A 16,567-nucleotide genomic window follows, 5' to 3' on the forward strand; every position below is an offset into this window, starting at 1 on the left:
CTCGAAACAAGTGTTAAAGCTATATGTATTGGAAAGAAAGAAGTGATCTCACAGCACATTATATGTTTCCTGGAGCAAAGCCAAAGAAATGATTCTTTTCTTCTTCCACTTGGGTGACCGTGAAGGCGTGAACTGAACTTATAAACAAGTGGGTTGGTAGTTTTCTAAAGGTGATCATAAATAATAAAAATAATGACTTTAACGGTCATAAAATGTTATGAATCAAAAACCATAAAAAAACACTCTTAATAACCATTAACGGTCAAAACCATAAAACCTTGTTAATAAGAGTCAAAACCCTTTTAACGGTCAAAACCAATTAAAAGTTAATTTTATTTCATCATAAATCTGGTTTAAGACCCAAAAGGTAAAAAAATATAATAAGTACTAATAAATTAATGGCTGAAAAATTTATGTTTGTAACACATTACAACAATCCCCCACATGTTACAAACATTAGAATAAGATGAGATTGAAAGTATGCATCGATGTGGTCACCGAAGGTTTTAACCGCACCTATGATAAATAAGTAGGAACTTAATGAATCGTGGTAGAGTTAAACTATTTTAACCAAATTTACAGTTTGACCGAACTTATCACCCACATAACTTTCTTAAAAAAATTAAATCAAAAAATTTCGGTTGTTCTATAGCGGGTTGGCGCCTTATACAGGTCATGCGCCCCTAGGTTGCGTGAGTGCTCTAGAAACTTGCCGAAGTCTCATAGGAGGCGGCACCACCTCCACACTCACATAAGGTGGTATCCATCAAGAGTGTGTGCAGGGAACACCATATCCCAACAGGTAGGGACTATGAACCTATTAAGAGCTTTAAGCTCACCCTTAATCACTTTGCATCTTGTATTGTCTTACACCATAGAGATGGACTCATCACTAATCTTCTCAAAGTTAATAAACATAAATTGACAGTACCATACCTCATTTCACTTGTGACTTCGTTTCCCATTAAACCTCATTCATGGAATCTCTAATCATAGAGGTTGGTTATCAATCATAGTGTCATAATTTGGGTATCAGTCCTATCCCCCCGATGCTTTTCTCACTAGCCTTCTTACTAGTGGCATGGTCAAAGAATTTGTAGAATTCTTTTATGACCTCATAAAGTCCATGGACATATACCGGTCTCAATAAGCTGCCTCACTATGTTGTGCACTTTCTCATTATAAATTATTTGCTCAAGCTTTGGCAACCTGACAATCACAATAAACACATAGATCTAACTATGTTAGCATATAAAGACAAATTAAATAAATTAACCTATAGGTTCTTTCGCCATCCATGCCTTCTCCAAGGCAATTAACTCTAACTCCATAGTAAATCTTGTTATGCAAATCTTTTTGAGGACTTTCAAGAGATAGTTCCTCCAACTAGAGTAAACACATAATAGCTATTAGTAGACTTTGCTCATCTAAATCAATAATACAATTGCATCACAATATCCTTTCAATATAGCAGGATAATCACAATATGACAAATCAAAATTAATTGTGCCCTTTAAGAATTTCAACAATTTAGAGATAGCATCACAATGGCTCAATACCATGATTATGAGTATATCTACTCAATTTACTAACAATATATGTAATACCAAGGCATATACAGTTTGTCAAAACATTAAGCTACCAATGATTTGTGCATATTTTTCCTGCAAAAACACCATCACCATGATTCTTAACCAAGAGTATTATTGAATCATATGGTGTAGACATAGATGAATAATAAAAGCGCTCAAATCTTTTAACTCTACAAGAAATCTACTCATCAACGGCGACACATTAGGGGCGACAGCAAAGTGGACGCTAATGATCACCCATCAGCGTCCACTTTCAAAAGTCGACGCTAATAGGTGATTATTAGCGTCCACATTGCAGTGGACACTAATAGTCGACCCAAATGATTAGTATTAGCGTCCACCTTATAGTAGGCGCTAATATGTCGACGCTAATATACCGGCGGAAATTATACCAAAGGCGGGAAAACAAGTAGGGCCGACAAAATAACTATTAGCATTGACAAAAGTAAACGTTGATAATAAACCATCAGCGTCCACTATAAGTGGACGCTAGTAGTCCTATATAACAATAAAAAAATCTAAAAAATAAAATTTGAAACTAGAAGCTCAATAGTGTCCTCTCAAAGTTGACGTTGATGTCCTATTATCAATAATAAATAAATAAATAAAACTACAAGATTAACAAAGTGGACTATGATGAGGGATTAATAGCGTCCACTTTTAGAGTGGACATTGAAGATATGTCATTAGCGTCCATTCTCTGTGGACGTTGTTGATCTTGTAGAAAAAATAAATAAAAAAATAAAAAAATAAAACTACAATATCAACAGCGTCCACACAAAGTGGACGCTGAAGATGGATCAATAGTGTCCATTTTCAAAGTGGACGCTGAAGATATGTCATTACCGTCTAATGGTCTTGTAGAAAAATAAAAAAATAAAAAACAAATAAAACTACAAGATCAACAGCGTCCACATAGAGTGGACACTGGTGATGGATCAATAGAAAGTGGACGCTGAAGATATGTCATTAGCGTCCACTCTCTGTGGACGTTGTTGATCTTGCCAAAAAAAAAAAACTACAAGATCAACAGCTTCCACTCTCTGTGGACGCTGATGATGGATCAATAAAAGTGTACGCTGAAGATATGTCATTAGCGTCCACTCTCTGTGGACGTTGTTGATCTTGTAGAAAAAAATAAAAAAAATAAAACTACAATTATCAACAGCGTCCACACAAAGTGGACGCTGAAGATGGATCAATGAAAGTGGACACTGAAGATATGTCATTAGCGTCCAATTTAGTGGACGCTAATGCTCTTGTAGAAAAAAAAATAATAATAATAATAAAACTACAAGATCAATAGCGTCCACATAGAGTGGACGTTGATGATGGATCAATAGCGTCTACTTTCAAAGTGGACGCTAATGCTCTTGTAGAAAAATAAAACAAAATAAAAAAAGAAGATTATAGGTTCAATTGAACATCTAAAAATGACAAAATGTCCTTTATACCCTCATAACTTTTATAAAATTATACATTTTTCTCTTAATTTGAAATTAAAATTAATTTTAAAAAATGAAAAAAATAAATTAATTTAAATTTATTGTAGTCACGCAACAAACTTGGCACAAATTGAATATTCGATTTAACATCCGATCGATCTTAGTGAATTAGTTCGATTGATCGTGATAAGATCAAATGATCGATCAAACTTGAAACAAATTGAAGGTTCAATCGAACATCCGATCGATAGCGATAGGATCAAGTGATGATCAAAATTGAAACAATTGAAATTAAAGGTTCGTTCAAACATCTAATTGATCCTAGTGCATTTGTTCGATCGATTGTGATATGATCAAATGATCGATCAAACTTGAAAAAATTGAAATTGAATGTTTGATTGAATATCCGATCAATCATAATGAATTAGTTTGATTGATCGTGATAGGATCAAATGATTGAAACAATTGAAATTGAATCTTTGATCAGACATCCGATTGGTCCTAGCTAGTGCATTTATTCAATCGATCATGATAAGATCAAATGATTGATCAAACTTTAAACAAATTAAATGTCCGATCGAACATTGAATTGAACTCTAAGCATTTTATATTATAGTAGTGCATTAGTTATATTGATCGGGATACAATCAATAGAACTTGACATGATTGAATGTTCAATCGAACATCTGATAAGATCAATTCCGATTGATACGAGTACAATATTAGTCTGATTGATCGTAATGCAATCAAATGATTTATTAAACTCTTTGGATTTTGTATTATCTTTATATATTAGTTATATCAATAGTGACAAGTTCAAGAATATTACACCCATCGAACATCGAATTTGATGCAATATCCCCCTCCATTTGGGTTTGGCGTTAAAATGTTAAATTACTACATATCTTAAAAATTTAAGCTAATAATTAATTATAAGATAAATATCACCTTAATGATCTTTTATACTAAAAATGTATTAACTTTAAATTTGTAGTTAATATTTTAATAATAAAAACATATTTAATATTTTACTCATCGAACATATAATTTGACGTAATATCTCCTTCCATTAGGATTTGGCGTTAAAATGTGAAATATATATTATCTTAAAATGTTAAATTACTAATTAATTAAAAGATAAATATCACATTATTAATTAATTATAAGATAAATATCATGTGAATTATCTCTTACCCTTAATTTTAATTAACATTATTTAAAAAAAATTAAAATAAATTTTTTTATTATTATTTTTTTTTTAAATTTTCATGGTGACGTAAAAATTTTTCTCTTGTTAATTTATGATTAACGATTATTATGCAGTTAGCAGTGAAATCAACCCCTATTCTTCTTTCATCACTACTATTTTTACTTTTATGCATTTATTTTATAAAAACAAAACAATTCAATCTTTTTTCTATTGAGTTATATTTAATCTTGACAAGCTTAATAATAACACCTTTGCAGTCCTTGAGGTTCGACACCCTCAATATAGCTTTATTATACAAGGATTCGTCCTATTGTGAGTGATTATTTTATTATTAATATTTTTTCACATAAAAAACCCACATCACCCAGGGAGCCATCTGATCATTATGAAGGACATGATTCATTTCATTTTTGAGGAGTTAGACCTTGCCTAACTCAAATCCATGTGGGAAGGTGGCAAATCTATTAGTAAGGAGATGATAGAAATGATCTTTATATGCCATATTTGATTAAGCGTAGGACTTAATTTTTCCTAAACAATTAGGAGTGATTTGTATTATATTTTGATGACCGGTGTCAATCAAAGCTTTCTACTCTAACCCTTGGTCAACCGGTCTTCAACCAATTATGAGTCGAGGCTCTATGATTGGATAAGAATATGACCCCAAAATAATATAAAATTCAGCAGCAGCTAATAAACACTTCAACCACAAAGAAAACTCATCAAACAATCAACACAAGGATTTTGTTGATGAAATAGAAACCCTTTACTTAACTATTAAAAAGAGCGGTTGAGTCAAGTCGGAATCTTTAAATCACATTCGACCCCACCTCCGCTTGTCGTATGATTACGATCTTCATGGTTTGAAATTGTGTTGTCAGCAAATCAATGGTCAGAAGGCTAAAATTTGCACCCCACACCCCCCATAAATAACTTCTTTTACCAATTAAATTTAGCTACCGAAGCTTAGAAGAAAAAAAAAAAAAAAAAAATTTAGTTACCGACAAACACTAGTGGATTTTGTGCTTCCATCAAAAGTATATTTACATGTATAAGGGGATTGAGAAACGCCCAAAGTTCATAGTGATACTATACATAATGATTTTTGGAGCCAATAAAACGAGGCTACTAAATAAAAAGAAAATGATAAAAAAAGACAAAAAGTAGCCACTATACATACCGTACACAATAAATGCATTTTACAAGGGGAAAATACCCAATGGGTGTATTGGTAATGGCACAATTGTATCTGCATTTCCGTTATGGCAGTCCAAAGGACCTATTTATCAAAACGATGTTAAAGGCTCTTTGCCCATTGCTTTGGTAGGGGACAATGCCAAGTGCAGTAGCAGCTGCCAGGGCTTGTGATGAACCGATCTTTCATAGGAGCAAGTACTTGCATGCGCGCCACTTCTAAGCTACTTGATATTACTTTGATGCAGAAGATGCCCACAGCCCCAGCCTCGCTCTTTCCCAAGTTCAAAGGTAGACAACAAAATCTGTAACAAGTTTTCTGCATCTTCCTCCCTTGCCAGTTCCAAGTTCGTCTGAAAAAGTGGAACAGTAGTAGGAGGATTGTTCCATCGCACAGTCTTCATTCCACTGCTTTTTCTGGGATGATGCTGGTTCTGTCTCAATAAGGTATCTGCACTGCTTCCAACAATATGTACCACTCCTTGATCCGTATCAGCATGTATTACACTCTCCAAACCAATTTCTGATTCTATCATCCATTCGGGATCAGCAGCAATGCCCTGAAATTCAGGCTTTCCCAAGTCCACCAAACCGAGGCAACTAACAATCAACACAAATCTCTCTGTGATCATGACAAATTTACCAGCTTGTTTAAGTGCTTTGCACATGACTAAGACCTCATCCTTGAGCTTCGAGCCATTATCAGCTTCCACAAGTACTGATGTTCCAACTGCTTCTTCCCAAGAGTAAGGTCTTAGGGGAAATTCCTTGCTTAGAGGCCTTGGAAGCCGGGTCCTAAACCGCTGTGGCCCCGTTTGATATAGCCTACTTCTGTTTCTGATACTTTGTGCAGTTTTTCCAGTAACTTCAAGGATACTAGCTGCTGGTTTCGCCAAAAGTCCTGTAACTCCTAAAGCTATTCCTGCACCAAGAGATACACAGCAAGAAAGCACCGTCAATGCTGAGGGTAACACCAATCATCTCTGCAACTCGAGTGATTATATCTTTGTCATTGACCCCTTAAGATGCTCATGATTTTAAGGGTAATTGTGGTAGTGTTTATATGTTGCACAGAGATTACAGCATCCTAGTAGTCCATTACCTGAGAGGACACCCGGAAGGCCATGTTTCTCAGCTCCTTTAATTGGTGATTGGAGAAGACCAGTGAGTCCCTGGAATTAACAGGATAAACTCAATTCAATAAACATCAATAAAACACAAATAATATAGTGCATGTATTCTCATTTGAAGAAGAAGCATATGATAACATGTATTTGTTCAAGTTATTTGAAGATTTAATAATCTCAACATTGGAAAGCACACCGTGCATAACTTATCAAGTTCAAACTCCTAATGTATAGGCCATTCTCATAAGAGTGTATAGGAACTCAATTTCCTGTAGTAGTTCTTGTGTACATGCAACCCCGGCCCTTGCAACTTGCTCATTTGCACCATGTCAATTTTGACTTTTGTTTCTAATGCAGGAAGCGAAAAGCTCCTGAAAAAGCAAACTTGAATACCAAAATGATTTAAGATTATAGTCTAAATTTGATGTAAGGCCTAATTAATTCCCTCCATAGGCTACTTTTGTTGCTACCAAGTCTTAGTTTCAAGTTTCTTTATGCTATGATTTCATATTACTGAGGTTTTCTCTAGTTTTAAGAGTCGGGTTTTCTGTAATTTTAACATTTATGGACATAGACTATACTTTTGGTCCATTGGTCTTGTTTTGGATTTCTATGTTATTAGGTTATTATTTGTAGCTTTCACTAGATATTTAGTCAGGTTTAGTATTGAAAACCAAATGGAGTCTAAATCCTATTAGATTTAAGCATTAGATACCTGTATATAAGGATGACCAATGTGTGTATATATATAAAGCTTATGATGGGGGAGAAACAATTAGTTCATGCGAACTATTTAATGCTATTCTTATTGCAGAAATTTGATTCCATTATTTTTTGCTGTTGCCCTTTTGTTTGATGGATATGCATATTATTCATGTAAATATGAATTTTTGCATTCTATCCGTTGATCACTTGAAACAAATTTTTAATTGTTAATAGTGTTTAACATACTTTTTTATTTATAATTTTATCAGCTTATTTATTGTGTGACAAACATGAGTAAAAAAGGTCAAAAGCAACGTTGCTGCTACTACAGATACTCAAATAAAGAAAGTAGTTTGGACTGAAAAAATGCTAGAAGATTATCTTGACATATGTATTACTGAGATTCATGCTGGTAACCGCCCAGGAACACAATTCAATAGGACAGGATGAAAAAATGTGATAGATTAATTTAATGAAAAAACTGGAAAACAATATTGCTATAAACAACTAAAGAACAAGTGGGATAGTTTGAAACAAGAGTGGAACATTTGGAAAAGATTGATAGGCAAGGAAACTGGCCTTGGATGGGATCCAGTGAAAAAGACAATTGATGCGCCCAATGATTGGTGGGAAAAAAATTGTAGTTACAATATTTGTACTTATTTGTTTAAAGGATTTAAAAAATGTTTTATTATTGATTTTTACAAATACCTAAATACAAGAAGTTCCAGAAGCAACCAAGTTTCGCACGACAGGTTTGGCTTATGCTATGAAGGTGGAAATATTGTTTAGAGATATAATTGCCATCGGGGAGGGATCTTGGGCACCATCCATAGGGTTGGTTCCTAATGATATTAGTGGCATAAATGCTGCAGCCGTAATGCTTACTGAAGATGACAATGTTGTAGAAGGTTTAGATGTTTTGGATGATGAACCAAATCTCAATACACATGGCATTGATGATATTCCTGCTGATTTAGATACGCGGGATAAAAAAAATAAGAAGTTTGGTCTTGCGGTTCAATGTAAGAAAATAAAGAAATGAGTTCAAATCGTTAGTCAACATTTGAGTCGTATTTGTGATGTAATAGAAAGTAAGAATACAGTGACATCTAAGAACTACGATAAACCTGGATGTAATATTGAAGAGGTTATGGAAGTTGTTTGAGGGATTGCTGAAAGAGAAAATGACATTAACATCCTTAAGTTTGCAACAGAGGTATTTCTTAAGAGATCACATATAGAGATGTTTGTGACTATTAAAGAGCCATGGTTGCAGATTGACTTTATCAAGTAAATAGGAAATAGAGAAATTAATCGTTGTAACATGGAATAATGTTGTTATTTTTTAATGTTGTTTTGTTATGAACTATTTGAAAAGCTATAAGGATTTATTTGAATGTTATTTATTTATTTTTATCTCTTTTTCTTATTTTTATGGGTGCTTATATATTTATTTTGTGTTTATTTCTTTATTTTTTCTCCTTACAGACATGGATAATAGTGATTATAGCACTCAAGATGATACAAGTGATAGGGATTATGGTGAAGAGGAAAATGAAAATGAAAATGATGTTTTTATTCTAGCAGCTGCAGCAGTAAAATTTGTTGAGAACTATTATAAGCCATATATTGCAAAGGAACCATGTAGGACCTCTTCTCAAACAGATTATAAGTGGGTTATGAAAATTTTACAAGGTAATCCTGATAGGTGCAAACAAAATTTCAGAATGGAAATACACGTATTCATTTACTTGTGTAAAGAGTTGAAGGAAAGATATCATTCAAGAGGTACTAGGAAATTAACTGTTGAAGAGTTGGTGGCTATGTTTTTGAATACTTTAGGCCAATGGTTTTGGGAATAGAATAGTGCAAGAAATGTTTCAACATTCAGGAGAAACAATTAGTAGACATTTTACTAGTGTTTTAATGGCCGTTTCGAGAATGACGATTGACATTATTAATCCTATTGATAGGGAGTTTACGGGTGCTCCAAGCAAAATTCGTGATGATGAGCGGTATTGGCCATACTTCAAAGATTGTATTGGAGCCATTGATGAAACCCATGTGCCAGTTAAAATTTCTCCATCAAAACAAATACCATATATTGGTAGAAAAAGTACTCCTACTCAGAATGTTATGGCTGTTTGTGATTTTCATATGTGTCTCACCTTTGTTTGGGCTGGATGGGAATGTATAGCATATGATACACGTATTTTTTTGGAAGCTATTCGAAAGGAAGAATTACGATTTCCACACCCACCTAGAGGTTTGTATTTAATAAAAATAACAATTATGAATTATACATGAAAAAATATACTTTTCAATATTTTTTATGACCGTTATTCGTATATTTTTTGCAGGAAAATATTACTTGGTAGACGTAAGATATCCTCACATGAAGGGATACATGGGGCCATACAAAGGGGAGTGGTATCATCCACCAGACTTATGTCGTGGAAGCCAACCAAGGGGTATGCATGAAATTTTTAATCATGCACATTCATCAATTAGATGCACTATTGAAAGAACATTTGGAGTTTGGAAAAATAAGTGGAAGTTATTACAATGCATGCCGAATTTTCCTTATGATAAACAAGTAAAAATCGTGGTGACGTCTATGGCTCTTCATAACTTCATTAGAAAGCACGCAATAAAGAATGCTGAGTTTTAACCTTATGCTGATGATGATGATTTACTACCTACTGACAGTATAGGTGATCACGAAGCACAAGATGAGTCAAGCATACAACAATCAGAGATGTCCAATGAAAATTCTATGAACATTGAGCGTGATCATATTGCTAATCTACTTATGACCTGTTAATGTTTTATTTATTTTTATTTTTTTAATGTTGTTTTGTTATAAACTATTTAAAATGTTGTAAGGATTTCCTTGAATGTTGTTCTTTTTTATGTGTTAAATACTTTTTAACACTTAAAATGGTTAAATACTTTTTATGTGTTAAATAATTTAAACAATTTAAAAAAGAAATAAAGAAAATGATTGACATCACTTTTTATTACATATAAGTACCAAAGAAAGAAAACGTTGACGTTTTGTTACATAAACCATTACAAAATAATTTTTACTTGTGAAAGCTAACATTAAACATTTTTATATAAAAAGGTTAGTATAAAATGGAAAAAAAAAATCATTACCAACCTTAGGCCTTTATTGAAAAACATGTAATGATTTCATGTAAAAGGACATATATTTGGTGGGACATGTAATGATTTTTTTTCAGCCTATACTAAAAAAAATCATTACATGTCCTTTATTGTCATTTTTGCAACTAAAAGCACTTTTTTAGTTTTGTTACCAAACATCAGTAACATCAAAAAAGCACATAAGACATGCAGTTACCAAACATGTAAACAACTTTTTAGTAATAGCACTTTTGCCAAAAGCTCTATATCCAAAAGCTCTATTTTCCATCGCAATCCCAAACAGGCTCTTAAGCTATTAAAAACCTTACATTTCCTAATATTTTTCAGCCTTCTCCCACCAAAACACCAACCCTAGCTATGCCAAAACCCTAAAACTCTGCTACCAAATAAACACTATGTAGCCTAGACGGCTTTCATTACTGCTGTTCTATATCAATTCTGGAATGGTGCAGGCTTCAGTACCAAAATGGTTTAAAATTATGGCCTAAATTTGACGTAGGGTTTACTCAATACCCTCCATAAGCTACTTTTGTTGCGATTCAGTGATGCAGGACAAATGCCGTGTACCAAATAGGATGTAGGAAATTCTGGACAGCAACTTGTTTTAGGATTTAGGAAGAGCTAGAGTTAGGGTTTTATAATGCTAAAGGTGGATAAAAGTTTGGGAGCGGAGGGTTTCTTACTGGAAAATCAAACTATGAGGAAAACTTGAGTCATAAACTGCTGTTCTGGGTGCCGTGAAAAGTAACCGAGAACAAAATTAACTTCTTGGGTAGTTCAGAAGGCATTTGATGGATTGGTAGTTTATGAATTCTAGATAAGGATTTTTGGTGAAAGATCAGAACATAATTCACACAAGGTTTTGTTAGAATTGGATTGAATTCACACAAGGTTTAATAAATTTCCGGTAAAAAATCTTTACTTTTTTGCAATCGCTCCGTTCTCTCTGTTCAAAATTTTGAAATTTTGAACAGGATAAGATTTGCTGGCGGTGGCGCAGTTGATGCTGTGTGCTAGGGTTCGGCGTGCTAGTTATGGAACGCAGCTTCTCTTTTGAAGCTAAAACCTTTTGTCTTTTGGCAAAGGTTGGGTGTCCTAAGGAGAAAAGGATTCGTGGGGTATATTTTCGCGAGCATTCAGTGTTCGTCGTGGTTGGTGGATATGGTGGAAGAGGCGATTCAGGCTCAGGTGAAGGAAGAAATCGCCAAATCTTACCGTGAGGGTGATAAGGCCACGATGGTCCACGGGGGAGGTAATAAGGCCGGAAGGTTCTTGGAGGTGTCGGTGTTGGCTGAGGGTGGTCGCAAGGGAGTCATTTGGCTTCCGAAGGGACGCTTTGGGAGGGGCTGGCGGCGTTTTGCGGGAGAGCTTCGGCAACTGTTGGCGGCCCAGTTCAAGTTGTCCTGTACGGCGGAGCATGGGGTTCCATCTTCGGTGGGGCTTCTCATGGATGCTCCTTCTTCGGGGGTCGATTCCTGAAGGTCTTTTGTGAATGTCCTTCGATCTACTCCGTGTGTCGAGGTGAGAGCAGTAGACTACAAGGTGAGTTACTCTAGGTCTCTCGATTTGTTTCTGGGGTCGTCTTGCTTTGAATCGGAGTTCGACGGTCTTGGGTTGCGTTCTGCCGTGGACTGCTCTGCGTTGGAGTGCTTGCCTACTCCTTTGGTGGTGCGGCTGGGTTTGTGAGTTCGAGGAAGAAGAAGGGTAAGATCGGTATTAGTGGGTTGTTGAGGCTTCTAGGGCAAATCCAGCGTAAGTTGGACCGGGTCCGTGTTGGGGTTGCCTCGAAGCCCAATCGTTGGAGGAAAAGAGTCCCTTTTTTGGGCATAACCAATTCTGTTTTGGGTTGCGTTTTCGGGCCGGTCTTTGAAATAGGGTCGGGTCAAAACTCGGATTCGGGTCAAGACTCGGATCCGGGTCAAATCCAGAATCCGGATCAAAACTCGGATCCAGGTCAAAACTCAGTTCTGGGTTCTGAGTTGGGTTCGAATCTAGAATTTTTCTCGAATTCGTTGCCTTTGGAGCTTGCTTTTGCTGTTGCGTTGCTTTTGGTGCCTTCTCCAGGGCTTCCTCTGGTCTCTGAAGCTGCTTTGGAGCCGTTGGCTAGGTCTGCTTTGAGTTTGTAGGTTACGGTTTTGGATTCCGGCGATGGGTCTTCCCCGGCGGAATTCTCTCTCTCCAGTGCGAGTTCTGGGCAAGAATGCTGGGTTTGCCGGTGATGGGTCTTCTCAGGGGGCTGCTTTGTTGTCGGATCCTGGTTTTTCTGTCCCTTCTGCGGAGGATTTACCAGCGAACCCTTTGCGCAGGGACTGGGAGGTTTATTTTTCTTCGGTGCCTGAAGCCCACCTGGGTGCGCCTGTGTCTTCGGAGCTTTCAGATTCGGTGCGTCTTTCTGTTCTCAAAGAGGCTTTTTCTGTTCCTTGGGAGGGGACTTCTCGGCGAGCCCTCTTTGCAGGGATAGGGAGGTTCCTTTTTCTGGGGGGGAGGAAATTCAGGTTGTTCGTCCTTCTTCTCCGGCGAAAGGTTTGATTCGTCATGGGTTCTTTGGTCCGAGAGCTATCTCTCCCTCTCCGGTGGTGTTGAAGGAGTCATCCTTGTCTTCTAAGGGCAAGGACCCTATTCCGGAAGTCTCTCCCACTTTGCCGATGGAGGTTCATGTAGGCTCTACTGCCTCGCCTACCTTTGGGGTGGATGAGCGGGGTCTTCAACCCCCTGCTGCTGCCTCTTTGCTCTTGTCTCAAGTTTGCACTTCTCTCTCGACTACTTCCCTTTCCGATGGGGCGGCTGAGATGGGTAGGAGTCTTAGCCGTCCTTTTCCTCGCATGACAGAGAGTGGTACTCCCATTTATTCCTCTGTTTACACGTCCCAACTGTGGTATACCCGGAGGGTGAAGTAAAAAGTCGCAAAGCAGTTGCATAAGAACAAGGTCTTGCTTGCTGAGGTTGTGGTTGATACTTCGGTGGAAGGGGAGGAGGGCTATTCTGATAGGGTGATTGATGCGATGAACCTTGCTCCCGTAGTGGGGTTGTCTTGGGGAGGTGAAGACAAAAAACTTAGGGACCTTTTTTCCGACATTGATAAGATGGAGCCCGTGGTTGAAGCTTCTGCTCCCAAGGTTAAGGGGATGAGGGAGCTCTAAAATTTGGATTGCTCCATCTCTCCGGTGAAGGGCTAGCGTCGGCGGGGATTTTTGGGGTCGAAAAATGCTTTTTCCTTTCCCCCTGAGGTGCACTAGGGTTTTTCTTGGGTGTTTGGTTGGATTCCTTGTTTTTTTTCTTGTGTTCTTAAGAGGTTTTTCTGGGTTTTTGGTTTGTTAGGGTGTTTGGTTGGGTTCCTTTGTATACTTTATTGTGTACTTAAGCGGTGCTTTGCATTTTTTTGATATATACTACATTACTTAGCAAAAAAAAAAAAAAAAAGAAAAAGAATTGGATTGAAATTGCGGAAAAATTAAAAGGGGAATAAGAATAATCAGAAGAACAAAGATTTAGGAATCACACCTGGTTTTCCCAAGTATCATACCTATGGTTTCTTGAACATCACCTTACAAAAGATAGCATCAAACAAATCTTAAGAGCTATTATTGCTGGAAATTTCATAAATGTCTTCTCAATTGAGTGGAAACCATTACATCCATATACAAGTATTTAATGCATAACTCTAATAAGAGTAGGACTCTTTTAAGGCATAACTAAAGAATTAGTAAAACCCACAACTAAAAACCAAACAATACAATAAAAACCAAAATAAGACCCAATGGACCAAAATTACAGCCCATCTCCATAAATTTTAAAATTACTAAAGTACTGCCAACTCTTAAAGGTAAAAGAAAACATTAGTAATATGAAACCAGCACGTTTATAACAAAAAGAAACTCAAAACTAAGGTTGATAGCAATAAAAGTAGCATAAGAAGCGTATTGGTTAGACCCTAAATCAAATTTAGATCTCAAATTAAATGATTTGGTATTTAAGTTGCTTTTCCGAGAGCTTTGAGCTGCTTGCATCAGTAGACAAGCATCCTTGACCTAATGTCCTACATCAGTTTCTAGTGCAAAATAAAATTTCTGAATTTTTGAGAAAATCAATAAATGAATAAAGACAAATCAACAAATAAACAACTAAAAGAAAATACAATAACTAATTTCTAATAATTGAGCAAATTATAAAATATATAATTGACTTTCCACTACTTTGAAGTTTATATGACATTTTGATAAGAATGTAATGAAATTGTTTGAATTCTAACTGTGGCTCTGGAACAGATCACTGTAGTTTCGTTCAAATTTAGAACTCTTAAACTTTTTCAAACAAATAAATTTGTCCTATACAATGCACCAACAGATCCACTTCAAATGAATACTTCAAGGAGACTTGCACTATGACAACTACCAAGCATGATTGACGTACCTCTAAAACCTCATTTATCACACCTTTACTATGAGAAGCTGCACTCATCTGTTGCTTTTCCATCCTCGAAACAGCCTGGTCATCAAATGTAAATGCAACAATACCCTACAAGCAGCAGAAAATACAATTACTATACATATAATATAGAAACTGATCTTTGGAAGCATTGAAATGTTTATCATAGGAGATACCTTTTGTGCCGCTTTACTGAACTGAGTGGCAGCATCAGTTATAGCATAGACTGTGTTACTTAAAAGACTAGTGCTGCCTTGTGCCATGCCAGTAATAAGTCCAGTAGGGCTCTGCCAATAGAAAAAGATAGTGTTCAGCAAGCAGATAAAAGATACAAGCTCCAACCATCCATATGCTATATACCTGCAAAATACTCCTGGCCGGCATTGATAAGAAATCCCTGATGCCAAGCCCCAAACTCCTAGCAAATCCCATGGGATTACCAATGACACCAGCAGAACCAAACACCTGCAAATAAACGAATTACAAGCAGCATGAGAAGATTGTCAAGGGGTTGGCTCAAGTGGTGAAGTCTTTGGACTTTGGTGGAATAACCATCAAGTCTAAGGTTTGAATTTCCTTCGGTGCAAATAATTCATTGGGGCTACACCCCTGGCGAAAGCCAGATATCAATTTGTGTGGTGGGAATGCGTTACACAGGTCTGGGGGTTTATCTTTTAAGGGTGGGTACATGAAGTGGCCTTGCCTTGGCGGGGTTCCCCGTCATATAAAAAAAAAGGAAAGAGCAAAGAGCAGCGGTAATATAAAAGCATTATGAATGTCCTTTCCCTCACATTCTTATAAGCCACCCAACCACATTAGCTAGTAAAGTTACTTTTCTTTCAAAATCCAGAAAATATGGATTCTACAATTGATATAAATATAAAAAATTTAAAATCTAGTGAGTATAAGAAATGTCTCTCTCTCTCTCTCTCGTAAAAGGGAGCGCGTGAGGTGAGTGACAGCGCGCGAGTAGGTGCGGGGTGGTTTCCTTGCCCAACTCTTGGCTGGTAGCAGTCGTATGGGAAGAAGAATGGGGTATATAGGGTTTTTTTACGTGGAAAAGAAGTCATTTGAGTTCAGGTCAGATGTGCGAGGGGGTGGTCGCTTGGTGGAAAGAAGTAAAGGTGTTTCTCGGTTGGTGATTATGGCATGGCCGACAGTGTTCTGGTTCTTATTGTCATGGGATAACTTGACACAAAACGCTAAGACACATGAGAATTGGAGGACCTTCCGGTTCGGTAACATTGTTTATGTGATACAGAGAAGCAATAACTATGGGAATTTCATGGAGTTTTCAGAATATGTGGGGGGTGGAAGGAGAAGCTTCGTTATCACATTGGAGGGAGACGAAGGAAAGGGCTGGAAGGAGTGCCGCATGCAAATACTGTGGCTGAAACAACATTATGAAAAGCAACGATCAGAGTGAACGCAAGTGGGTAAGGTTCCCGGAGAGGCACCTGCAGGGAACATACCAAAAGGTTTGCAGGGAATCCATGGAAAGTGGTCTTATGCGGTGGTGGTGGTGGGTAAGGGGCAGAAGCAGGAGGCCGAGGAGGGATTGGATCTTTTTGAATCTTTTTGTGAGCAGCTCAAACCTCTTGTCAACTGTCAAGTAGACTTATTTTTGTAAGAGAGTACTCAGGTCGAAGCCACGTTGGCGTGTGAAATTCACGGGATCTGACCCAGCACGCCACATGT

General features: G+C 36.8%; 2 protein-coding genes across 3 annotated transcripts in view; one reads left to right on the top strand and one right to left on the bottom strand.

Moving 5' to 3' along the window:
• Positions 1-5,223: 5,223 nt before the first annotated feature.
• LOC132163636 (vacuolar protein sorting-associated protein, putative (DUF1162)) overlaps positions 5,224-16,567 on the bottom strand; it is a 92,812-nt gene continuing 81,468 nt past the window's right edge. For both annotated transcript variants that reach the window (XM_059574003.2, XM_059574002.2), the window contains exons 43-47: positions 15,230-15,334; positions 15,046-15,156; positions 14,855-14,959; positions 6,544-6,613; positions 5,224-6,363 (exon numbers count right to left, since the gene is read on the bottom strand). In XM_059574003.2, the coding sequence (XP_059429986.1) occupies positions 5,666-6,363; positions 6,544-6,613; positions 14,855-14,959; positions 15,046-15,156; positions 15,230-15,334 (1,089 nt within the window). In that variant the 3' untranslated portion in view covers positions 5,224-5,665. The remainder of the gene's footprint in view (positions 6,364-6,543; positions 6,614-14,854; positions 14,960-15,045; positions 15,157-15,229; positions 15,335-16,567) is intronic.
• On the top strand, positions 9,211-10,062 carry LOC148584299 (uncharacterized). The gene is made up of 2 exons (XM_088519283.1): positions 9,211-9,542; positions 9,637-10,062. The coding sequence occupies exons 1-2, from the start codon at positions 9,218-9,220 to the stop codon at positions 9,945-9,947; spliced, it is 636 nt and encodes a 211-aa protein (XP_088375409.1). The 5' UTR covers positions 9,211-9,217; the 3' UTR covers positions 9,948-10,062.

The sequence above is a fragment of the Corylus avellana genome, chromosome 8 (assembly GCF_965113065.1).
Source record: "Corylus avellana chromosome 8, dhCorAvel1.hap1.2, whole genome shotgun sequence".
Lineage (NCBI taxonomy): Eukaryota > Viridiplantae > Streptophyta > Magnoliopsida > Fagales > Betulaceae > Corylus > Corylus avellana.

Coding starts and splice junctions, on each gene's coding strand:
- LOC148584299 (XM_088519283.1), top strand. CDS start 9,218: ATGACGATTGACATTATTAATCCTATTGATAGGGAGTTTACGGGTGCT. Junction 9,543..9,636: donor ATTTCCACACCCACCTAGAG/GTTTGTATTTAA, acceptor TATTTTTTGCAG/GAAAATATTACTTGGTAGAC.